The sequence below is a fragment of the Anguilla anguilla genome, chromosome 2 (genome assembly GCF_013347855.1).
Source record: "Anguilla anguilla isolate fAngAng1 chromosome 2, fAngAng1.pri, whole genome shotgun sequence".
NCBI lineage: Eukaryota > Metazoa > Chordata > Actinopteri > Anguilliformes > Anguillidae > Anguilla > Anguilla anguilla.
In genome coordinates this window covers 17,482,801-17,508,221 of record NC_049202.1, presented here as the reverse complement: position 1 = coordinate 17,508,221, position 25,421 = coordinate 17,482,801, and the positions used below count along the sequence as shown (strand labels likewise).

Genomic DNA, 25,421 nt, shown 5'->3' with positions numbered 1-25,421 from the left:
CTTCACTGTTAAAATCATATTTAAAGTCTGTAGAGTTGGTCTAAATGAGGAGTGCATAAATTGGCTGCTCAAGTTCAAGCCAACATGAAATCCACAAAAAGATAACTATTTCTGTGTACCTGAGCTCTATATAATGAAAACAATTAAATCATGCCAATCTCAGGATTTGCGGTTTGCACTGTTTACAAGGATGTGTATTCTTTGTGCCCAAATTTTAAGAACTCTAAGAAAATTAACTGTTACTGCAATATTGTAAATTTTGTGCAGATCCAGATAAGATGAGGTGACTCTATTAAAGCCTGGAGTGTCCAATCCTATCCAAAAATGGCCGGTGTGGGTTCAGGTTTTTGTTTTAGCCTAGCAGTATTAAGACACCTGATTCTACTCATCTAGGTCTTGATTGAAGACCATTCTTAGCTAACTAGTTGAACCAGGTATCATAGTGTTAGGCTAAAACAAGAAGATCAGAAAGATTAACTTTTCATAAAGATATCATTTTAGATTAATCTGTTCTTTTCAAAAGGTTTAGAAAGATATTTCTTGTAAAACATGCATAGTTGTGCAAAATCCACAGATATAATTAAGTCAATATAGTTTGCTGTGACACTTGTCATATTATGCATTTATTATTGTTCTGTGATGTGTGATATGAGATTAATCCATACCTTATATATGTGCATGTGTTTGGCAGGATAACACTGTCGCATTTGCCATCTGAGTCTGACAAGAACCAAAATTCAGTATGTAACTTAAGAAAATGCTTTCAACATGCCACTGTTCCCATCCCTCCACAACAGAAGCTTATGTGGGCTGAGAGCACATGCATGCTAGGACAGTTAAGTAGCCTAGTTATTGTGATGATCATATTTAGCTCAAATATTTTTTATCACTTGGTACAATCTCTGTAATTTTGGTCTTGGCAGTAATCATATATCTCACACGTTGTCTCAGACTCTGGTGTTAAGGGCCAATCTAAACTCACGCGTTTAAATTTAAACAGTTGTTCTACAGTCTATTCTGCGGCGAGTACGAATTCCGTAGCTTTTAAAATGTAGGTATTTTAGTATTATTGTGTGATCACCACCGCAGTTAGTTTTATGTGCATTGTATGTCCCAGCAAAAAGTCACTAAAAAGTGTGTCTTCATATGACTGTGGTAAATCATACCGTCTTGCGATTGTGAAATAGCGCGCTGGTTTGGGCCCCTTTAAGACGTTGATGGGTGGCGTTAAAGCCAAATATGCCGACTGTTTGACGGTCTCAGGAAGCGGAGGAACAACTGAGATTCCCTATGATATCTGACGTTAACTTCGTGTTATGCCGTGTACCCGGCGTGTCTTTGCGTAAATGTAGCGAACAGACATACTTTAAAATCAAGTTTCACTTGAACCAATAATGCTGGATGGTCGCTCTGATGAGATTCACCAAAAACATTTGCAGATTCTTGGGAATAATAAGCGGTAAGTAATGCTTCTGGTAAACTTTTAAAAACTGTCAAGTTCTTTGTCGCTTGGGCGGTCCGTACCTTCCCAATTTGCCGTAGTGTTGGCTAAACAATGCACAACTTTTTTGTTCTTGAAGATCGGTTTGCGTTTGATTTGATTGAACATTGTTGCAATTTTGTATCTCGCATGTTACTGTTTAGTCTCGAAGGGAATACAATTAAGCGACACGACGCAATTATAGGCTATTCATTTATAGTTATTTAGCTAGGTGGCTTGCTAGCCACAGCGAAGCATTTAGTGTTTATGTTCAACCACGTGACCGAAAAGTTATATTTACAATTGCATACTTTTGGACTCGTGAGTGAACCTCAAAAGCTCTATGTATTCAGCATTGTCATAAATAGACAAACTATGCTGTGTTCTAAAAATGAAGTAATTTAGCCCAAAAGAGAACCCCCCAGTGACTCTTTCTTTTTAGATTATAGCCCATGGAATGTAAATCTGATGGGAATATGGATTGTCAAGAAAAATACCAGAAATTGTCTATACGTGCTTTCGGTTCTCTGGTGCATTAGTCAGTATCAGGCTACGTTGCAATCAGGCAGCTAATTCAAGAATTGTTCTGGAAGTGACACGTTTGTTGGTGGGGATTCTGGTTCGGCGGTCTTCGTGTGTCCCAGGGTCCACATATTTTTACCTTCAAGAGTGAGTCTCTTGAAGTCTCACTGCTTCGTGCATCCACAACTGTTTTATTGAGATTCCATTTTCACTGCTGAACTTGCTAACATTGTGGTATGGTTACTTTTACGTTGTTTTGGTTTCGCATGCCCTAAGCTTAAGGTCCTTTTATGTGGTTTCGGTTTCTTTCCTTTTTTGAAATAGTAATTATTGCATCAGTTGTTCATTACTTAAGGCTACGATTTTAGTAAAACAGAGCGGAAGGGATGAATTCCATGGCCCATTGTGATGGATTCCTGGCGCAAGAGACTAGGCTGTAGCAACATGTTATGTCATGGCTGGTGAAAGTTATTGTTGATTAAATTGAAGATATTACAGTTTGAATCCTACATTTGTATTCAACATGCAAAACAAGAATGTTTGTCTTTTGGATTTTCTCTTTACATTCAGCTCAAATATAGTAAAGATCTTAGCTTTTGGGACTTTTCCCAAGCCAGTTCTCCATTCCTCCGAAATGCAGTGCTCTTTCATGTAAATGTTTTAGTTACAAAATGTAAGAAAATATTATGTGTTTGCTTTTATTGCATAGTCTTTTAATATTCTGTAAATGGTGCACTAGCATGTAAAAAAAAAAAAAAAAGGGGGGGGGGACATGTTGAAAGTATGTCAGTTTAGATTAATCACATCGTGGTAATTCATTAATTCATATTTATCTAGTACTTATTATTATTATTATTACTTTTTATTGTATTTTTTTCTCAGTGCTCCTACCTGAACTGACTGAAGAGTCATTAAGGCATCATATGCTTGTATAGAGACCCTGGTTATATTAAAAATAGAAAAGGCCCGTTGGTTCCGGGTGTGAAATCTTCTACAATTTGGGAAGGGGGAGGGGAAATTAGTGACACATGCTGTCTTCATGTATTTTTGTTCTTTTCCAGCTCTTGCTGAAGGGTGTGGCTAAAGGCTAGTGGGGTCAGCCATTGGAAGAGGGCAACCCCGAGGCTGTCTTCGGTTTCGGGAAAACCGATAATGTGGTTTACTCCAGCGCACCATAAATGTTACTTTGATAGCTCCTTCCATTGGCGCTGGGTGTGCTGGGAAGCCAGCCCTGCACCTAGTCAGCCTTTGTTCTTGCTGGGTCCAGCTTTCACTCCAGCTAGTCAAATTGAACCTCCTCTCATTCTTGTTCGTTCCGCTTTGGGGAGTGTAATGAAAAGGTGTGTTAGTGTGTTAATGACTGTTTTGTTGATGGCGTAACATCTGCTTGTATGTTCTGTAGTGAGACTGGATTTGTAATGTACAGCTCAGCATAGACGTATGAGGCATTTCCCCCATGCCAACGTGCCAGTTTCACTGAGAAATGTTAAAAGGCAGATTCCATTATAGTCCCTGGTCTCTGTGCCATGTGGTTGCCCTGCCTTTGGTCCTCTACTATGCTTTTCAAGGCTACTGTCCTGTCAGTTACCGGAGTCCTTGCAGGCCAACCTACAGATCTGGCCATAAATCACACAGTCTCAGTTATTATTATTATTATTATTATTATTATTATTATTATTATTATTATAATAATAATACATTACATAAGATTTAACCTGGAAGTGTTTTACATTGCATCTGAAAGTACTTTGTAGTGGGTTAGGGTTACACACCGTAAGTCACCTCAACCACCACAATGCATCAGCCAGGTTGGTGTCTGTTGTTGTGGCTGATGCATGGCAGCCATTTTGCTCCTGAATGGTCACCACACATCAGCAGGGGAGTTCTGTTTTGGAAGTCATTTGAGAGTATGTGTTTCTGTTTGGGGAACATTATGCAGCAGTCTGTGATGTGGCTGTGTTATGCCACAGAGATGATGGCATTACAGTAAAGGAATGCAGATCCATCCTCCTCGAAAGGTTGTTTGTTTCTTTGTTTATTTCTTTCTCTCTTTATGGCAGTCACTGGGATTTTTCCTTCTCAGAGATAGGAAGAGGCATCTGCTTTGCATTTACTTTAGCTGCTTCTGTTTTGCTCTGGCTCTCTTTCTCTTTCTCTTTCTCTCTTTGTCAGAATGTGTAATCTGGAATTTACAGTTATTGGCTCAGTGCCATGTGGTTTCTGTTTGTGCACTGACACTGGTTGGGATGAGTTATTCACATGTTGTAGTGAGTTATTCATATGTATTATGGTATATGCTGCAATATTCTTATAGTACTTCATTATTTTTTAAAATGCAGTTAGAACATCATGGTAGTATACAGCATGTTTGAACCAGTCCAAGAAAATATCTTGTTTCTCCCATGCACAATTTCTGAATACTTTGTCAACAGTCATTTAGTGTTAATTAAATAACAAGGAGATGCTGTTGGCTTACTCTTGTGTGAATCAAGTTTCAGTGCCCAGACTGCATTAAAAGTGTCCACTAGTGAAAGGAGCCTATTATTGAGGGTTTGAAACATCTCTGTTAAATTGTGGGTTGTCTGTACTGAAAGGGACTGGCTATGTTGCTGGCCTTGGGGAGTGGCCTAGACAAGCAGATGTTTTTGATATCTACCCTTTGACCTCACAAAACAAAAACTCTGATTTTATTTTTGTCTTTTGCAATGTTTACCCACATCTTTAGTGACAGGTAGAATTTCATTTTAATCTTGGCTGTAGTTTGTTCTCATGCTGAGGTATGAAATTCTGACAGAGATGAGAGAAGTACTGGATGAACGAACAGTTAGTTCTGTATGGTCCTCATAGAAATGGGGACATGATCCTGCCTGTACTATTTTGAATGCCAAATGATTATGGTATTAAGAATAAGAATGATAATAATTGTTTTTTGCAGTATGCTTTTCAGTACGGAGGTTCAACTGATTCACAATAACACAATGAAACATTTGTTTTAATGAAAGAAAAGATTTCATGAAAGGCAATGTGCTACCTTATGTCCTTTATTCCATTCTGTTCAAGTTTTAAATAGAAATGTTGTGCAGTTACTGTTGTGACTACATTTCTAAAAGGCTTGCACTATGCTAAAGATTGTAATATTATGGTATACTGGCTTCATCTGTGGAATTGTATGATATGCTGACAGTTTTATATTGTAATTCTAGAAAGTCAACACGTGTACTGGTGTACAAATGGAAGCACCAAATTATTTTTTTGTGCAGTGTTGCTTTACTTCTGTTAAGGCAGTGCATATTTTGTCATGTCACATTTTGGCAGTGGGTTGTGTGTTCTCATGAAAATAACTTTTTTCTCAAGGTTAAGTTCAATAGAAGTGTGAACCTTTCCTCTGGAAGAACAGTTCACTCTCCTGTGTCTCACTATTTTTTTCTTTCTGCCGTCTGTCTGAATGTAACATTTTGCATTTGAACCAGTGAGGGAGAGAACTGAATGTTGCTTTTGCGGTATTTTTTCTGACGTAATTAGAAAAATTTAAATGGAATTTAAACTTTTGTTAAAAACTGAAGGACGAGCTTTCTCAGATGGGTTTCTTTCTTTTACAGACAGTTTATTTAAAAAAGTTCTGCTTATATAAGCGGTATGAAATATATTTTCTGACTTTGGGAAGGCTAAGATTTGATGCTGTGTGTTCTTTGCATAAGGCTCACACGGTGTTATGTTCATGAAGTAATACAACAAGAAACCTGGGAAATGTCTGACTGACTTTTAAGTCTTCAGAGACACTGGTGTAAAACATGTTGATCCCTCTCGCCTTTTTTCTCATATATGTTTGAGTAGATCCATTTGTGCAAATGGTTTTTATTACTGTCTTCATTGTACAAAGCAATAAAAACCATCTTCTCTTGCTCATTGAATTCCTGTAGCCTAAACCTTTCCCAATGTGTTAGGGGGCATATGGTTTCTGTTGGAAACCTAATATGAGCATGTATATACATGTATTTATCCCAAGGGTCTCAGTAACAGAAAACATGCTTGGGCTTAGTTGGGCCTTGGGGTCAAACAGAGATGTGTAATTATGCCCACTGGACAATACAGTAACCCATCCTTTGGCCATTAATCGTATTCCTCTCACATGCAGAATGCCTTGGAGAGTGGCTTGGGGTCTATTTTGAAAGTCTTTGGTATGACTGGAGTGGGGAAGTTGGACTTACTGACTCCAGTTTCCAGGAGTAAGCACCTCAGGCCTTGTGTACTAACATGCGATTCTCTCTGGGGGTTTATAAAATTGTGTTTTTGTTGAATTAAGTGTTGTCTTCTACAGCCATTTGCCTTTTAAAAAATATTTGGTACCCAATATGGGGCTATACATATTCAGTTCCCACCTTAAATTGGAATGTCCAATTACTGTGTTAATGCGTGAATCCCACTGCCAATTCGGGAGAGTGTAGACACCTGCTGTTTTCCTCCAAAACACGTGGTGTTGCCAATCTTCTTATTTCCACTGTAGCTAAGCTCACTTAGAGTGGAGTCATAGGAAGACCTGCCATACACGGCTTTGACATACAGTCTACGGGCACACTGATTGACCAGCTGGGGTCACTAGAGAGCAATGAGATGCAGACCCCTTATTGACTGAACCCTCTCCTAACCAGGGCAACACAATCGGCAATCATGCATTTCCATTTGGAGCTACCGACCACAGTCGGCGCTGGCATGGTCCAAATTTGATCCAAAACCGGATCAGATTTGATGCAGTTCCCTCTCATGGACCTTGCTCCAAAATTTGAAACGCTACATATCTACACATTACTGCTGCTGAGACTCAAACCATGAGTTTCAGCAGCAGTAAATGGAATATTGGTTTCAGATTGAATGGAGTAAATACTCAAAGGATGCTTTACGTATAGTCACATAACTGTTGCCTAAGCCAGGAGTTTGTCATTAGATTAGATGGTGTCCAACTTTCGACCCTCAACCGTAATCCAGTCTAGTTTGCAGGAAAGCAGTGGTGGCCAAATTTCTGCCCATCTTCTCCTGTTTCTAGTTCAACTCATCCCTCATATTCCACAACCAGCACAACTCTTTCTTCTGCCTTCCCCAGCCTGTCGTCCTTACCCTCCCATCTATTCCAATGGCTGTTAGCATTCCCTACACACACTTCTCAGGGAATTCTCTGTGGCTTACCTCAACCAGGAACAGCTATTTTTGCCAACCCTTGTCACTGCGGTCCTGTACCAAGTCTCGGTATTTATTGCACTTTCCCTCTGAGTCTTGGGTGCAGGCCTCCTTCCATGGAATTGTCAAGTCTATCAGGATAATTCTTCTGGCCTCTTCAGACCAAATGACCACATCTGGCCTCAGGGTTGTTTGAACAACTTGGGGAAACTGCAGCTTTTCCCCCAGGTCCACCCTCTTTTCCCATGATTGAGCCTTATGCAGCAAGTTGATCTTGGTTATTTTATACAAAATTTTGTCTCTACCCCCCTGACAAATTTGTTTATTTTTGTTGGTTTTTTATTGTTCTGGTGTTATTTGCATCTCTCCTGCTCCACCTGTGCAGGTTTCACTTTCTCTTGTCCCACCTGTTCAGATTTGTTGGTCATAGCAGCAGGAAAGATGTATGGAAGGGCTGCAACCTCCATTATTTCGCCTATGATATCTTCCTCTTGGGGAGGTCCCTGTTGTCCTGGCTGCTTGAGATCCAAGCTCCTCATCTTTGTTCCTCCTCCACTAGATTCCATACTTCAGCTTGTTTCATGGCTCTCCAGTCCCTCATGTCTACCTTTCCCCATTGCTGCATGTGGGAGTTTCCAAGTCCTTGTCTTTCTGTGAATGGGTTTCCAATGACGTCCTGCAGCTTCAGCACACTTTCCACCTGACCACCTGCTACATTTGCTGCCCACTTGCAGTCTGATCTTGTTGTGACTCCCGTACCTCTGACAAGGTCATCCCTGGATGCCTTGATTGTCATCACAACCCTTCACTTTTCCACCTTGAATTCTTCTATCACAGAAGACAGTGGGAGCTGTAGGTGGCCAAATCTTATGGAGAGCCATACTGATGTGATGCTTAGAGGGACTCCCAACTACCTTTGGAGTTGCTTGTTAGTTCTTCTTTCCACCTCATCCACAACTGGAATAGGAGCTTCTTGTACTGTCAGTAGTCGCAGAAGTCTGAAATCAGTTTATGTCCTTGTAAGTTACACAGATAGTTGTCCTATTTATGATGTTGTGGCGTATTGATTTGCACGCTTGATTTAATCATGGTGACACTACAGTTTGGATCTAATCCTGCCTGTGCCAATTTGGTTGGTTGATTGCTCTTCTGCGGTCTGCCTGCCTCTCTGCAGTTATTACACAGCTCAACAGGTGGATTGTAGAGTGAACAGCAGTGGCTTCTGGCTGCATGCATTTCAGGGGAGTCCCATGGTAGCGTGTACCCTCCTGAACTGACTGGCTGCATGCATTTCAGGGGAGTCCCATGGTAGCGTGTAGATAGATAGATAGATAGATAGTTTATTTGTCCTGAACAGACAGGCCGCATACATTTCAGTGGACTCCCACGGTAATGTGTACCCTCCTGAACTCATGCAACATGTTTCTCTCAGGGTCTACTGCTGTGGCCTACCATTTGGGATAAAAGGAAAGAATGGGGATTAAACAGTTGTTTTGCATAGAAACCCTCCAGTCCAAACTCCTGCAGAATCATACAGTATTGCGTCCAGCCAGCCAGAGTGTAATCACATTGCGTCTCTGCACACTGAGAGCATTGCGTCATCCAGCAGAGCAGAGGTAGATAACACCAGGCCTACAGCAAGATTGTAACCAGACTGTTAACTGCTGCAGTTGTCACAAGGATTCCCCCTAAATGAATTTTGTGAGACCATACTCCCCTCCCCCTCTCCACAGTCTGCCCCACCACTATAGAGGTGGATGGTATAATGCAGCTGTCACATTTTTCTTTACTCCTTTCCAAAGAAAATCAGTTGTCACTAGTGACTAGTGGAACAGTCATTGAATTTCTCACAGCTCACGGTCCTGGAAAAGTCCTAGTTTCTCAAGTTCAGAAAAGTAAATTGTCCATCTTTCTTTTCAACTGGCTTGAGGTAATTTGCCTTTTACTAAGTTGTGCCGTACAAGTGTGCTGATATTACTAGCAGGTGTCTTGCCAGTTACACTCACGATCAAACAGGTACATGACATTTTTCAAATTAATTGAAAGCTGAATCTTTAAAACAAATTTGAAGTTGTTGAATGTGGAGACCCATTTACTCTATTTTGTGGCAGTTTTTCCTGGTTTGCATTATTAAATATGTTTTCAGCTCGTACTGTTGCACAAGCTCAGTTACTGTAAAGATGAGGGCCAGGATGATTTTTTAACAGTGATATTTAGCTTTTGCTTTGTGGTCACTTTCACATAATCTGTTTGTTTTCACTGCCCTCTTTGATTGGTCAGAAGCATCGCCGTAGTTGTCTGATGTTATTCAGAGGCCTGTGACCTGCCTCTGCCATCATCAGTGTGTGACGAGCATCTCGCTTTCCCAGAAGGCCCTGGTGAGCAGCAACAGGAGGAGATGGAGTGTGGGGTCCGTGCTCAGAATTCCCAAGATGATTTGCTCTCTCAGGTATGGTGTATGATGATATATGATGATAATGCAGCTGAGATTGAGGTTTGGTTGCTACTGTGGACGTCTGTGCCCAACCGGCTTAGGCCTGTGGCTCTGACTGCCTCCTTTTATAGGATATCCTGAATGGGGAGGAGGGGCTCAGTGAGGAGGAGCGGGCCAGACGGAGGGCAGAGAGACGTAGAGCTAAGAGGAAGGTAAGCCCATACTACTACAACTACTACTACTATAGTATTAGTTCTACTACTAGTACTACTACTATTATGACTACTACGATTACTGCTACTTCTATTAATACTACTACAAGAAATACTTCTAGTAGTACTAGTACTATTACTACTACTATAGTACTAGTACTACTACAAGAACTACTACTGGTATTACTACTATTACCAGTATAGTACTAATACTACTACTACAGCTAGTACAACTACTAGTAATACTACTAGTTAGATTTCTGATACTGATAGAATACTGCTACTGATAGATTTCATTTATATAATGCTTTTCATGATCTCAAAGTACGTTCAAGTTGAGAATGAAAGCTGAACTCACCTCAGCCTCCCTCAATGCGTATCACCCACCTTGGTGATGTACAGCAGCGGTTTGGAGCCAGAACTCTCATCACATGTGGGCTGAAGTGAGGAGAGAGGGATCATTCAGCCGGCTAACCTGGGGCATGTTTATGTGGCCTGGACACTGTGAGACAGGGCGGGGATTATAAGGTGCACAGGACAGGAGGTCGTAGGTTCAAATCCTGGGTGGGTTGCTGCTGCTGAACAGTACTGACGACAAAGGTGATTGATTAGCATTGGAGGGCAATATAAAGTTTTTCTGGGTTTAAGGTTTAAACCTTATTTATTGGATGCTTTTGCTTTCAAATGGGCCCTGCTTCTCATTTTTTCAGCGTCAGCGAGAGAGGAAGAAGATGGAGAGAGTGGAAAAGAATGAGAGTGCTGAGGAGGTAAAGGGGTTTGAGTGAGAGATGGGTTGGGGGTAGGGAAGAGAAAAAACGGGGGAGAGTTAGAGGGATATCAAATGTATGATGTGCGATTTATAATCTGTTTATTATAATTAATATGAGTGCAATTGTAAGACAAAACGAGTGTTCTTTCAATGTTGTGATCCAGATTCTTTGTCATGCAATCTGTTTATACATCTGGGTACATACTGAAGCAATTCTGGTTAAGCACCTTGCTCTATGGTACAACGGCAGTGCTACACCTTGGTTGCAAGCTCAGTTCCCTAACCGTTATGCTATGCTGCCACCCATTTAAAAACGCTTAATTGTATGTAGTCATGTCATGTGTACATACTAGCCTGAAGGAGGGAGGAGGAGACATGGTTGCTGTGGCTGGGGCTCCAGTGTCTCAGTGTGATATGGAGCCGTTTCATCTGGAGCAGGGCACCGAGGACAAGGAGGGCCACACAGAGCTGGAGAGCGAGGAGAGCGAGAATGATGAGGAAGAGGAGGTGGTAGAGGAGGAGCAGGTCGCTGTTCAGTACTGCAAAGACAGGACCGCCCCCCTGCTCGTTGCTTTTGGGAACCAAAGCAACCAAACCGCACAGCTGAGCTCCTGTGAGGAGGTAGGTGGTGGTTATGATGATGATGATGATGAGGACTTTGGCCCATACATCATCTTCAGTTTTTCTGTATAACCTTCTAATTATTTATTTTGCTTGGTTAAATTCTAGCTGCAGTGTAGATTATTTATGAACATGCATTTTTGATCTAATACAGTAAATAATGCATTTACCTACTTTGACCAAGGGTGCTGTTGCACCTTGTCCTGATTAAAAATATTTTTGGTCTACCTCCCAACTGGCATTTGAAGTAGGCAATTCCATAAAAATTCAAGGCCCCTACATAGTTTTATTTTATTTATCACTGAACGTTTCCCTAAAGCTCATTTTTTAAATTGTGAACATAACCAAGGTATTTAAGTGTACTTCTAACGGAAAGCTCCAAAATGGACCGTACTGTATAATTACTCAGTAAAGCACCTCGTGTTCTGAAATGCATCACCTGAGGTTGGAGGCCTTAATGCCACATGTAACAGTAACAGTACTAAGGTGCTTTACCCCCATAATGCCAGCAGTAACCCTTCTCAAGACAAATCAAGTCATGTGACACTTCATTATTCCCTATAGGGAAATATGAGTGACTGGTTCACTCACAGGCACAACATGGCCATTTTTGGTGTTCTAGGTGCAAAATAATAATATTATAAATGTACTGTGTTTAGTTTGTTTCTAAAGCTTGTTTGGTGAACTGACAGCCCCCCTTCTTACTGGATTCTCCCTTTTCTGGGCAGGAGCCAGAGTGGGATGTCAGCAGTGCCTTCGTCGCGAATGCCGCCAGTCACATCCGACCCAAGGGCAGAACCAAGTCGGGTTCTGGGTCCAAGGAGAACAAGGAGAATGAGGCCAGAACCGGGGAGGTTAGCACCGCATCCCTTCCTTGTCCATTCCCACTCCCCCATGTTGTGCCTAAGGAGTAGCATCAAGAAAGGGTTTAAAGGCATACTATGCTGGATTTTTAGCTTTGCTGTGGATCCTGTGTTTACAATCAAAGAAGTCTCTTCCTTCATCTTCAACTCTGCCCGTCCACCTCCGTTTTGTATTTTGTATCCATTTTCATACCTTTTTATTTTTATATCTCCACTTTTCGATATCTGTGGCCATCAAAGAAAAGCAATTCCAAGGTTGACTCTAGTTTTCGAACTGTTAGCTTGTTATTTCGCTTCGCTGTGCTTGCGTTTCTGCATTTCCACCATTGCAGTAGGTAGCTAGCTACAAATGCTCCGCTGAAACCTGATCCCTGATCTCCACAAGCCACACCCACCCCTCCCCACACAGAAAAGAGCGTCAAGCCCAGAAATGTCCCAAACACATCTTAGAAGAAGAAATACAGGCAGAGAACCACAGATTCTGAAAATGTGCCAGAAGACAGAGCCAGTGCATCATAGATATGACTGAGCACGGTTATTTTATAATATTTTCAAGGTAAAATATTATACTCCTGCATAGTATGCCTTTAACCAGTGGTGCTGTTGACCGAGCAGCCAAATACTTCAGGCTCTGTGCTGCATTTGTGGCCGGCTCAAGTCTTCCACCTGAGCTTTAAACACAAATGCTTCTCAGACATTTGATGCGGTGGTTAAAACTGCAGCAGCTGATTCATCAGTAAAGAATGGGGCTTAAAGCCAGATAAACAGTTCTTGGAATATCCTTTGCTCATTGTGAACAAACAGCGCTGTCAGCCAGCCTCGTTACGCTGCCATAAGGCCATGTCTGACATGTCTTTGCTGCGCGTTTAGACTGTCTGTTTGGCTCCCTAGGGGTAAGTGGGCGTGTTGGGGGTGTCGGGGATTGTTAGGATTTTTGCTAAGCAAACATATTTTCCTCGCACTGTGATGTGGTAACCTGGTGCTGTTTCAGGAGACCATGGCGGATGCCGTGACCAAAAAGGGCGCCTCGCTCACAGGTGAGTCTGCCGTAACCTTGGCGAAGGGGGCGTGTCCTGAAGGCGAGGGACTGGGTAGGCTTGTAAACACAGATGGAGCCAGTTGTGAACAGCTGGGGAAACAAGTCTGTTCACTGAACAAGTTTGAACGCTCGCCGGTGTCTGCCCACTTGTTTAAAGAAGCCACATTCATACTGCAACTTTGTTAGCAATGGTGAGTAATCCATGTACACAGACAGTATAGTACAGTGCCATCTAGCCACGGGTAGTGGAGAGGGTGTCTGTTGTAAGGCTTTATCCACAGCGCTGTTGCAAGCAAAAAGCACTCAGAGATTCTATTCTCCACTGCCTGAGAGAATAATTACTTTGTTTAAACAAGCTCAGGTTTAGGTAGCCTTTATATGGGTCAGATGACTTGGTACTTTGATATTTGAGTAGTTTCCCAGTCTTGGAAAAACTCACTCCGGAAGAGTCACTGGTGTCACCGCACCAGGAATATGCCACATAAAGCAAAGCCACCTGTTGGAATGACTTCCTTTTCTCTCTCCCTGTGACTGCTCTTATTGTCACACTGGCTTTGCAGGCTGGGGTTGTGGTTTTTTATTTGTATTTTGTTGGGGGGGAAGGGGGTGGGGTGGCTAATCAGTCTGTCATGAATATTTGTTTTCAGTTTCTCAGAATTAGACTTTTGTCATTTCTCTGCAGAGAAGGGAATCCGGTTGGTGCAGAAGGGGCAGTATGCTGATGCCATCAGCAAGTTTACAGAGGCAATCCACTACATCCCCAACGATTACAGGTAACCACTTTAACAGGGTTTCCCTTAGCATGGTTTCCTCTTTGGGGTGGAGCCTTTTTTCCAGGTATTCATACTGTATGCTGTTGCTGGAACAAACTGTTCTGCATATCAATGAGTACAACTTGCCTAGTTTGCGAGTATGCAGGACTGACATATTTGGTTAGGTTCAGAGCACACTTCCTGTCACCTCCAAGCCATGACTTGTATATATAGTAGCTTGCAAAAGTATTTAAACACTTTTACAGTTTTCACCTTTTGTGGTGTCAGAGCTTTAAATCGTAACGTTTTTAAAAAGGAATTAATTAAATTAATATCATAACATATTGGAAATGGCGGCCATATATAACAAGATCCTCGTTGACTAATGTGGTAAAGAAATAATCAGTTGTGGCTTTCTTCATCTGGGGATTCTGGGAAAAATAAGTTAGTACTTTTTTATTTTGGGGGGGGGGGTGCTTTGTGGGAACTGTCATCAGTGTCTCCGTTTCTGTGGCAGGTTTTTTGGGAATCGCTCCTACTGTTATGCCTGCTTGGATCAATATGCCATGGCTCTCTCTGATGCAGAGCGGTCCATCCAGCTGGCCCCTGATTGGCCAAAGGGCTATTTTCGCAAAGGGAGTGCACTTATGGGGTTGAAGGTGAGTTACTGGTGGGCTATGTTTGTGATGAGAGAGTGACGCTTCACTGAATCCTGTATTTGGTTGGAGCTACCATGTGTTGTCAATCACTTGTTGAAATTGGCTTAAAATGTTCTCATGGGTTGTGGTTAGATTCATGACGTAAATGACATCTTTCCCCTTGTAAAATATTTGAGTGCAAGTTTGTAAACATATTATCAAAGTATTATGTCCAGTTCTGGGCCCCTCATAAGAAAGATTAAAGCTCTTGAAAAAGTACAATAATAAGTTTGTTCCATATATAAAATGTACCAACCTAAATTGGTTCCAGGTATGAAACTTAAAAGGGTTTGAAGGAAACTACAGAATATTTTTCAGGCTGTCATCAGGACATTATAAATGGTGAAGAAGGACATCAACATCTGGAACTAGACAAATCTTACTGTTGGTTAGAGTTAAGCACCAATAATTATTATCATTTTTGCGTAGTGGGAACTAAGCGTGTGTGTTCGTGTTTTTGTGAGTGTGTGAGGCCCCTGTGTTACTGAGCCTGGTTGTAGCCACCTGTGGTCTGTGTCCTCTGTGTTACTGGACATTGATGCATTTGCTGTTTGCCTATTGACCCCTCTCTGTTGTTGCTTATGGCTATGGCTAACCTTTCACCTCTGTGTGTTTGATACCCAGCGGTACCGTGAAGCAGAGAAAGCCATGGAGCAGGTTCTGAGGCTGGATAATGACTGTGAGGAGGCACGGAATGATCTTTTCACCTGCAGAGTCCTGCAGCTCGTGGTAAGTGTGCCTACTGGGCTTCCATTGTCCCTGGTTAGTGGAGCTCGATAGATTCAAACGTGGACTCTTCTTTCGGTTAACTTCTCTTTTTTTGTGGTGGTGGTGCAATGTGTGGGTAACAACTAATGATGTTTATTTTAATGTATAATTGTATACAGAACATGGCCGAAAGTTTGTGGACATGGGTTTGGTTACTTTGGCCACGCCCATTGCTAACAGGTCTATAAAATCAAGCATACAGCCATGCAGTCTCCATAGACAAACATTGGCATTAAAACGTGTCATACAGAAGAGCTCAGTGACTTTCAACGTGGCACTGTCATAGGTTGCCACATTTCCAAAGAGTCAGTTTGTCAAATATCTACCCTACTAGAGCTCAACTAGAGGTCAACTAATGTGCTATTATTGTCAAGTGTAAATGTCTAGGAGCAACAACAGCTCAGCCCGCAAAGTGGTAGGCCACACAAGCTCACAGAACGGGACCGCAGAGTCCTGAAGCCCATAACACGTAAAAATCATCTGTCCTCGTTTGCAACGCTCACTGCCGAGTTCCTGAAGCCTCTGAAAGCGCCGTCAGCACAAGAACTGTTCGCCAGGAGCTTCATGAAATGGGTTTTCACGGCCAAGCAGCCGTACACAAGCCTAAGATCACCATGCGCAATGCCAAGGGTCGGCTGGAGTGGTGTAAAGCACACCGCAATTGGACTCTGCAACAGTGAAAACGCGTTCTCTGGTGTGACGAATCACGGCTCACTGTCTGGCGGTCCAGACTAACTCCTTATTAATGCCCATGGTTTTGGGATGAGATGTTCAACAAGGGTGTGATGTTTGGGTGTCTACATACACGTACTATGTATTAAATGTGTGTTTTCCTCTATCTGTGTGTGTCAGGAGCTGGGGTTTGAGGAGCCACAAAGTGTGTTGCTGCTGAAGAAGTTTTCCACAGTTAAGGCTGTGCTGAGCTCCCTAGAGGTGGCCAAAGGTACGTGCAGCGCAAGGAGGATGTGATCAATTTTATGAATGAACGAGTAACCTGATCTGAAAGTAGAGGAACTGCACTTGCATACCCTACTAGAGGGCGACAGAGTACACATTCCAAAGCAAACAAGTCCATGGCAGAATATTTTGAAGATAAAAAGATAGACGGAATGTACGGAGTGTAGCACAGTGGGTAAGGAACTGGACTTGTAACCGAAAGGTCGCAGGTTCGATTCCCGGGTAGGACACTGCCGTTGTACCCTTGAGCAAGGTACTTAACCGAAATTGCTTCAGTATATATCCAGCTGTATAAATGGATACAATGTAAAATGCTATGTAAAAGTTGTGTAAGTCGCTCTCTGGATAAGAGCGTCTGCTAAATGCCTGTAATGTAATGTAATGTAATAGTAATTGAAGATAGTAATTCACTGCAAGCTGCATTCTGTCACCAGTGTCTTTCTCTTACTGATGCTCAATCTTATTTTCCTTTTTTTCAGGGGATGACCTTGACCCTTTGCAGGACCAATCAGGGTGGGTGAACACTGAAAGTTTTTTATTTAATGTAGTATCTCTTGCTGACAGTAACCTGTGTGTGCCTTGGGGGAAGCTAATGTGAGGGGTAACCAAAGGAGCTCTGTCCACCCTCTATAGATTAGGTCTATGCTCAAGCCTTTTAAAAAACATATTCCATCTAGTTTGGTATGCCTAGTCATATACAACCATGCTCATACTGCAGTCTCTGCAGCCAGGTCAGGAGGGTATGGACAAAGACTACTCCTTTGGAGTAGAAAATCTCCTCTAGAGCAGATTTTGCACACCCTCAAGCCAAGCCTGCACGGATGGGGAAGCTACTTCATGTGCGGCGATAGCAAGCAGACCCTGATCGACCAGCGGAGGTTCTCCTGAGAGATGAGACTTGGATCCCAGCCCCCTGAGCCCTCCTTAACCCTTCACTACATTACTGCCAAATATTCAGCCCCCTGCAGGGCTACCAGCCACATTTGGCACAGGCAAGGTTGGGATTTGATCCCAGACCGTGGGTCCCATCAATGCACTAGAGCAGTGCCTTAATAGGCTGAGCCACCCAGCAGCCCCTCATTCTACCATTTATGCTGCCAATGGAAACATTAAAGCAAGTATTTGTTTCCTGAGTCTGTCCTATTTACTTTTTTCTATAACTTAATTAGCTTGTCAGAGCTGTTTCAAATCAGCTGAATTTTGCAGTGTACTGTCTCTAATGGCCATACTTCCCCAGACTACAGTCCAAATGGCAGTAATGTAATGAGAATCATACTGAAATGTCAATGTTTCTAGGAGATTGGGAACCATGGGAACCACCTTAATCAAAAGTATGACTAGTGGTGTGCGTTCCCATGGTCTGTTGGGAATATTTTCATTTTGGAAAGTTCAGGGAGACATCAGTTACATTGGTCAAATATACAATTGAAGTGAAAAATGTTAAAGAAAATAGAAAAATAGTTTTTTCAAACGAGAAAAGGCCAACTCCCTGAAAACGTTAACTTTTTATATAATACACTGTTGTTTGCTAACAGATCTGTTGAGACTACTGGAAAGCACGCGTATTCACAGACTCTACTGCTTGTAGTCTACATTCACAACTGGAAGTTATTGTCTTGGTGACTGGTATTTACTGCAAAGTGCTTCTGCACATCTGTGTTTGTGCAAGCAGAAATTATTGTAGTACTAATGCATCTAAAAATGACCGTTCTCTCACCTACAATGCAATTTCTGAAGTAGCCTGATTTAATTTTTCTCAACCATGCCTTCCAGAGCTCCCTGTCCATCTCTGTGGGTAGGAAATGTCACTGTGGACTTGACAGAGAAGCAACTTCGAGACCTCTTCAAAACGTAGGCTCTACATATAGCCCTTGTCTGTATGCTGTTGGGAAGATGTTCTGCTGGTTGGGATAGCTTCTGTTTGTGTTGTCATTCCAACCCTCTCTGCCCCTGCTGGTTGTGGCAATATTGACCTTTTATTTGATTAACTTTGTTAGGCAGCTCTCCAGTAGTACTGTAGCTGAGTTTCATCTCATACATTACACTGTGTTCATGTCTGGGCTCTACAGTGCCTCCATTTTAGGAGCATTTGCTGTTGAAAATTGATATGTGCTCATTGGCAAATTATTCAGGAGAATATCTACTAATTGGGACACAGTATTGTGTTCCTAAATTTTTCAACTTTTTTAGCACATGTGTATAGTATAGAGCCCTGAATGTTGGACGGTTGGACAATGAATCTACTGGAACTAGTCGAAGGCACACATTATTCACCACTCCAACCCCCTCTACTCGTGTGCGTTTATATGAACCTCTTTAGCTTTCGTGTCTCCTCCCGCCCCATCTACAGGTGTGGGGAGATTGACAGCATCCGTGTCCTACACGAGCGCTTCTGTGCCTTCGTCAACTTCAAGAACGCGAACATGGCTGCACGTGCTCTGGAAACACTACAGGTCTGATTGGGTTTTTCTGTAATGCGTTACGTGTGTGTTATCTGTGCATTATCATCCATTGACTCCACACCAGGGTGTGCTGCAGGGGACTGTGTCTTCAAGCACTGATCTGAGATCAGTCATGGTGAGTCATGTCTAGGTTTTCAGTGTCAGTGTCTGCTTTTGTGTGCTTTCCCACGACAGGGAAAGGAGATTGAAAACACCAGGCTGGTGATTCGCTACCCAGACCGTCGCCCACTGAGAGCCCCACCCTCCCCACTGAGGACCGCCCCCTGTGTCGCCCCCTTAGTGTCACAACAGGCTGCTGCTGCTGGGTAGTTACATCTCCCATACACACACACACACACGTTTACCATGAACATACACATATGCACTTGTCTGTGTATTTTATGGTGCGGCAGTGTAGTAGAATGGCTAAGGATTTGGTCTTGTAACCTAAAGGTTGCAGGTTCGATTCCTGGTAGGACACTGCCATTGTACCCTTGAGCAAGGTACTTAACCTGCATTGCTCCAGTATATATCCAGCTGTATAACTAGATACAATGTAAGTTGCTCTGGATAAGAGTGTCTGCTAAATTCCTGTATTCCTATTCCTGGTACATGGTGAATAATGTACATTGTGTCACACTTGAGAGAGATTGGACTGGAATTTACTGGCGGGGGGGGTTACAGAAATTGGAGATATATTGCAGTTCATGAATATTTATGAGAAAATTAAGGACAGAGGCACTTTCAAGATGCAACAAGTTGGAATATTTTTGTTCTGGCTGTTGAGCCACAGAACTGTTCAATATTAAGAATGTAGAGGTGATCATCTGCTGTCTGTGATGTGTGTCTGCTGCAGAAAGTGGCTTCAACAGCCTTAGCTAAAATAGCAGTGTAATTGCTTCCCTTGGCTGGGGAACTTGGTCTTTGGCTTGTGATGGTTGTATCTCTCTTCTTGGGAGGTGGGCCCAGTCTCATTATTCCCCTTTGTCTCTTGTCACAGGCCCAGACGACAGGGTCCCATCAATGGGAATGAGTGCTACTTCTGGAGGACCACGGGCTGCCACTTTGGGGACAAGTGTCGCTACAAACACATTCCAGAGCAGCAAGGCCGGGACCGGAAACCATGGCAACCCTGAGAACTTTGAAGCCTCGTCATGCAAGCATGGCCAGAGAAAAACAGAGACTGAGAAAGCTGAGGCTGGGTCCATATGAACAAGGGGGGGGGGGGGGTGTGCAGGAGCTGGCCTCTGGGCCAGTCTAGAAAAGTCCCAGAGACACTTACAAGTGCCTTGAAGTCCCCAGTTGCAGCTGTTTTGTGTATATATGTGTGTGTGTGTGTGTGTGTGTGTGTGTGTGTGTGTGTGTGTGTGTGTGTGTGTGTGTGTGTGTGTGTGTGTATGTGTGCGTTTAAAAAAAATCTGCCTCAGATTCAAGCAGATGCAGGCCTGTTTCATGCAACAACCAGCCGCAATCTTGGAATAAGAAATGGTGCCGGCAGTTGAATCCATGTTTAGAGGCTCCAGTTTTGCACTCAGCTGATGTTTTTAGTATTACCGTTAACCCCTCAATCTTTCTTCTCTGTGCCAAAACCAAGTGTTCCTTACTTCACCTGTCCACATGAGGGTGCTGTTGCCTTGAGTGTGAGTTCCCTTGTGAGCCCTTCCCCTTAAGTGCAAGGTCCTAGCAATGGTTTCCCTGGCACAGGTGGAAAGCGGTCGTATTGATATTTGCACCACTGACTGTATTCACAAATGCATTGCTGGTATACTTTCAGTGTTTTAGTTTTTAAAAGATTAACTTATTTTGTTTAATTGCGTAAGAAGAAGGGAATCACTCCAGGGTTTCTCAATTCCAGTATAGCTGCAGACTTCAATTTAGACGAGTCATTTAGCCTTCTGATTCCGCTGATGTCACTCAGATCTTGTCCGTTTTTATCTTCCCTTCCCAGTTTTGAGATTGTTAGTCGTTCGTTGAAGTGGAAACCCTGCAGTACTGCTGCTCTACTGGGCCGGAGTTGAGATGTCCTGTTATAGGACTGTAATTAAACGTGTGTGAACCACTTACTGTAAGACAGACTCAGACCTTCAGGACATCTCTGCTTATTTATAGTGATGTTCACCCTGAAGGGGTGCCCTGTGTGCCTAACTTGCTTTTGATTGGATGCTTTGGAGGCAGGTATATTGGATTAGTTAACTGAAAAGGAGAAAGGTTCACAAATGTAGTGTTATTGATGGTGCCTGTGTTTCTTATCGAAAACCTGGAAGAGAGTACGGTACATTGTTTCTACCCATCTATGATGTGGCACTTTCCAATTATTTTCTTTCAGTTGACCCTTTGTGGAGGAAGACCTTTGGCTATGGTACATCTTTCCCCCACTAGGTGGCAGGCTATTACATAATATATTTTGTAGCAGGGGAAGCAGTCAATGCTGAGCCTTCTGACCTGAATGAAATTATTTTTGCCCCAGATGGGAATCCATCTTCCAAGACACTATGTTCTTTGTGGCTTTTGAATTGCTGTTGTGGGCTCATGCAGTTAACCTCCCAAGTCCATCAATTAAATTTTTTTTTTTTTATCAGGTCATACAAGAAGTGACTCTTTAATTATGAAAATGTATAATCAATCTTTATGTCTGTGTAAGTTTGCTTGTTTGTTTTTTAAATTTTTTTAAATTCAAAAGCAATATCAAACTGCCTGAGTCAGTCGGTGTCCTGATTCGACCTGTTTGTTTCTCTGGATAAGTTCAGCCTGGTCATTGTTCTCAGGAAGGGTTTATGCCACTTTCCGCTCTGAAGCCTGGACCGCGGGTTTAACCGCTCTTCTTTGAACTGACGGTCGTCTCTCAGGAAAACGGTCGACGCGTGGCTGACGCTGTTTATGCGAACGCGGTTGCCGCGATGGGACCGTCCGCTGCGGCTGTCGTCACGGCCAGAACGCACCGCCGGTCGCACTCCCGCCTGATGTGGTCTGGGAAGAGCGGGCGATGGTGCGTGGGATTTGCGGACGGTCGGCAAGAAGGGCCGCGCCCGATGGTATGGCTGATCTGGCCTGGATGGAGCTTCGACATCCAGAACTTCCAAATCCTGGATAGTGAACTAGCCACACTATACGCAACAAAACCAAGTAGTGCAGGTCTCCTAAGGGACCCCCGTACTCACTGCATCGGTACGGCTTTGTATTGCATTTATGCGTACTGCTCGGGTTTCTGTAAAGACGCCAGTCCTCGCCGCTTGCTTTTTGCGCTTGCTGAAACTATGTGAATTGTCCATAGCCTTTAGTTAAGGTCTCTGATAGTGTGATGCCTCCACCCATTCACCTTTACGACGTGTAAAATTGAAGTGGATGACTGAACACTCTAATAAGAAAGTTTAGATTTTTTAAAATGTATCGTTGCATGTTTGTTCCCACATTAATCTGGAGTCACCAGCTATCTAAAAGCTTTATTTTATTTATTTTGTTTTTTTCTGTCATAAAGTGGCCATGAAGAGAGGGCCTTTCTACTTTGTTTTTATTTCATCTGGGCTTCACATTAGAGTTAATTATGAACAGTAATAGACCTCAATTAGGGATGGGATGGGGGGTGTTTTTAATTTCAGGTTGTTTGGAAATGTCTGCAGCAGAGTTACTTAAGCATGAAGTTGAGCTGGTAATTGCTGAAAGTGGATGGTGTAAGTTAAGGCTGCTGTCTGGTGGAGAACAATGAAACCAAGCAAATTTTCCTGGCGCACTTTTTTGCCAGCCTCTCCGATGCAATTCCACCCCCACCCCCCATCCCTCAGAGGGCTGCTCTGTCAAGCCAGCTGTTCGAGCATCAAGTTACGATTTCTGGACAGTGAATTTGGGACAGCCGCCCTTGCACTTTACCACATGGGTGTGTCTGTTCTTGCTCTGATTCTGGCCATGACATTTTGATGGGCTTGAGAGTGAAAAATGTTTGCTCCACTGTTTTGTGTGCTAGTAGAATGGTGGGATGAGAACGGTGTGGCACTGTTTCCAGTATCATTTACATTTGAGGATTGAGCTAGATTTTTCTACTCATTAACAAAGCATTCACACGGTAATGATATATAATGTAAGCATTAGTTATACAAGTAAATGGCTGCTTGGAGAAAATGCACTTGGAAAGGTGAAAACTTTTAATTTGTGGAAAATTGTTCTATAGATATTTGGACAACAAAGCTGCCTTTCCAACTGGCCATTTTTTATGTTTGAGGAGTGTTAACCAAAGGGACCTGCCATTTTGGCCCACCCCTTTCCCCGCCCACTCAGGAACTAGTATAGATGCCAGAAAATGTGTTGATTTCTTTGTCTGATTTTAACAAATTTAAGGAATTTGAATTCTGAATTTCAAAGTTATGCTTTATTTCAGGTCCTTGTTTCTCTCACTTTTTTGTCTAGATTTTCTAATTTGATAACACTCATTGATGTTTTTTATTGGTTGTTTGTGCTCTGTACTCCTCTTAACTCTGTAGAGGCTGTTGGAAATGCACATTCCCCCCCCAAAGATGTCAATAAATTGATTATTAAGGGTGAAAAAGTTTACCAAAGTAGTCACTGTAATATTTTTCTTAAGTATGACTACTTGTGATAAATGTTACTGAATTAGTTTGTGTGTTGCTGCCAAAGAGTGCAGTAAACATTACATTTTCAATTTTACAATTACCATTCCCATGGTCTTGCTCTGTTCTTTCACTTATCTGCCTGTCGTCATAGTGCAGTTCAATGTGGGTGGTATTCTTCATGCTTCTGGTTAAAAATAGTTTCAAAGGCACACATACGTTGCTCATCAACATGGTGGCAATGCTGTAAAACAATGACTTATTTAAAAGTAACCAGTCTTTTACAAGGCCCTTAACCCAGATTAATAAGCAAGTGGAATGATGTAAGTGGGCCAGTGTGTCATGGCAAGTGAAGGAGACGTAGCTGCCTCCTACCACTAGGAGGCCTTGTGTCCGTCAGTGTTTGCATTGCATTGATACAAATCAAAGTTCTTGTAGACGTGGAGGCAACTTTGCTTGGAGAACACGCTCAACTGAAAAAATTCATAGGACAGAGTTCTAAAGCTGACCATATATGATTGATGGTTTAAAACAGCATACAGCATAGCTGCATTTTTCCAAGATCTGCTAAATTAATCGGAACACAATGGTAATGGAGAAACAAGCAGTGCTGCGGTATCGGCTGAGGCCCATTGTGATACTCCGCCATACATTCGTGGATAACCGCTTCCATAAAAACAAAACTTGTGGAGTAAATCGGGGAACAATGTGTTCACTTGCAGCTTATGGTCTGGGGTTGCATACATTTGTGGCCTCTGGACATTGTTCAGAAATTTGACATGGTATAAACTCGATGCCAGACCGTGCTGTGCATCAACATGCTACCGACATGTGACTTACCACGGTTGAGCCACCCAGCAGCCCTTCCATGGAAACAATGTAACCCACTTAAGAATGTAATGGATGTAGGGGCAACCTGGATCTAGTGATGAAAGGTGGGACGGAATGGATCCTGTTGAAATGCTGCTCAAATATGTCTGTAATACAGTGCCCCATTTTTGAGTTAATTAGTAACCAAATAAAAGTGCTGTCAATGAAAAGGTTCACAATTTTGACCCTTCATTAGAGGCAGTATAATAGAGCAACTTTAATTTAGTAAAAACAATTGAGGTTGAATTGGGTTAATCTCATGTCACAGTTGAGTTTAATGTTTTACACATTTAGTTGAAGGTCAGCTGAAGTTCAGATGCAGCATTGTATTGTGTTCATGCATTAAAGATTCACATTCCTAAAAAAGGGACAATATTGTTTTGTTGTACAATACTATAACTACTGTATTTAGTTACAAACTCTTACAAATAAGAACAGCTTGTGTACTGGTGCTGTGCTAATAATACTTTGCTCTTTCCATTCTAAATATGAATAATATATTGTTTGTAAATAATAATAATGATGATGATAATGTCATCGAGATTGAATGCTATTGTCGCAACCAAGTTGGTTGCATGTACTGTATTAAGTAGCCTGCTGTGGCGCTGTCTCAGAGTCCTAGTTTTACAGTAGGAGTCCCTGCCCCCCACTATATCCTCCCATGGTTTCTCCTACCATTGCAATGCTGATGGTACCATTTCCCCCCTTTCCACCCACTGATGTATGCCTGCCTCAATGACATTTTGAGTTGGATGCTATCTCCTTGTTCAGTCCTGTATGGTCCTGACAGGACTGTTGCACTTCTCTCCTTGCTGGCCCTACCGCCTCATACAGAATGCTCCTGCTGAAAAACTGCATCTAATCTACAAACTGCAGAACTGCCTGTTTACTGTATCTTGGTTGAACAAATCCAGAACTCTGAACATTTATTCTGGGTTGAATAACCCTAATTGTGCTAGATTTGAGATTATACCATCAAATGAATTTGCTGCTTATTTCACTGTATCCTGCAATGGCACTTAACATTGCATTGTAGGTGGATGTACTGGGTGCTGCTTTTTGTCTCTGCTCTTTGCTTAATCTTTTGTATGCACTTTTGAAAGCGCTGGATGTGATTGTCTGCTAAATGTCTAAATGTAACATAATGTAATGCACTGAAGTGATATTTTCCTTGTGAATGAAAGATGAAAGGCTGGTTATTTTTGGAACTATTACATTAATGTAAAAAGAACGATGTATTCAAGAGCATTTGGTGAGAAAATGT

At 42.4% G+C, this 25,421-nt stretch overlaps 1 protein-coding gene across 5 annotated transcripts; it reads left to right on the top strand.

Moving 5' to 3' along the window:
• The first annotated feature begins 1,226 nt into the window (after positions 1–1,226).
• On the top strand, positions 1,227–23,391 carry zgc:123010 (uncharacterized protein LOC641500 homolog). Of its 5 annotated transcripts, none has more exons than XM_035406420.1 (16): positions 1,230–1,459; positions 9,547–9,623; positions 9,740–9,820; positions 10,531–10,587; positions 11,025–11,210; positions 11,939–12,064; positions 13,065–13,110; positions 13,795–13,885; positions 14,382–14,523; positions 15,187–15,291; positions 16,183–16,273; positions 16,767–16,800; positions 18,061–18,138; positions 18,638–18,740; positions 18,924–19,054; positions 19,729–23,391. In XM_035406420.1, exons 1-16 carry the CDS (start codon positions 1,402–1,404, stop codon positions 19,862–19,864), a joined length of 1,542 nt encoding a protein of 513 aa, XP_035262311.1. In that variant the 5' UTR covers positions 1,230–1,401; the 3' UTR covers positions 19,865–23,391. The 5 variants fall into 5 exon arrangements, with proteins under 5 accessions (XP_035262312.1, XP_035262311.1, XP_035262310.1 ...); XM_035406419.1 differs by having other exon boundaries at positions 9,544–9,623; positions 11,028–11,210; XM_035406417.1 differs by having other exon boundaries at positions 9,544–9,623.
• The last annotated feature ends 2,030 nt before the right edge of the window (positions 23,392–25,421 follow it).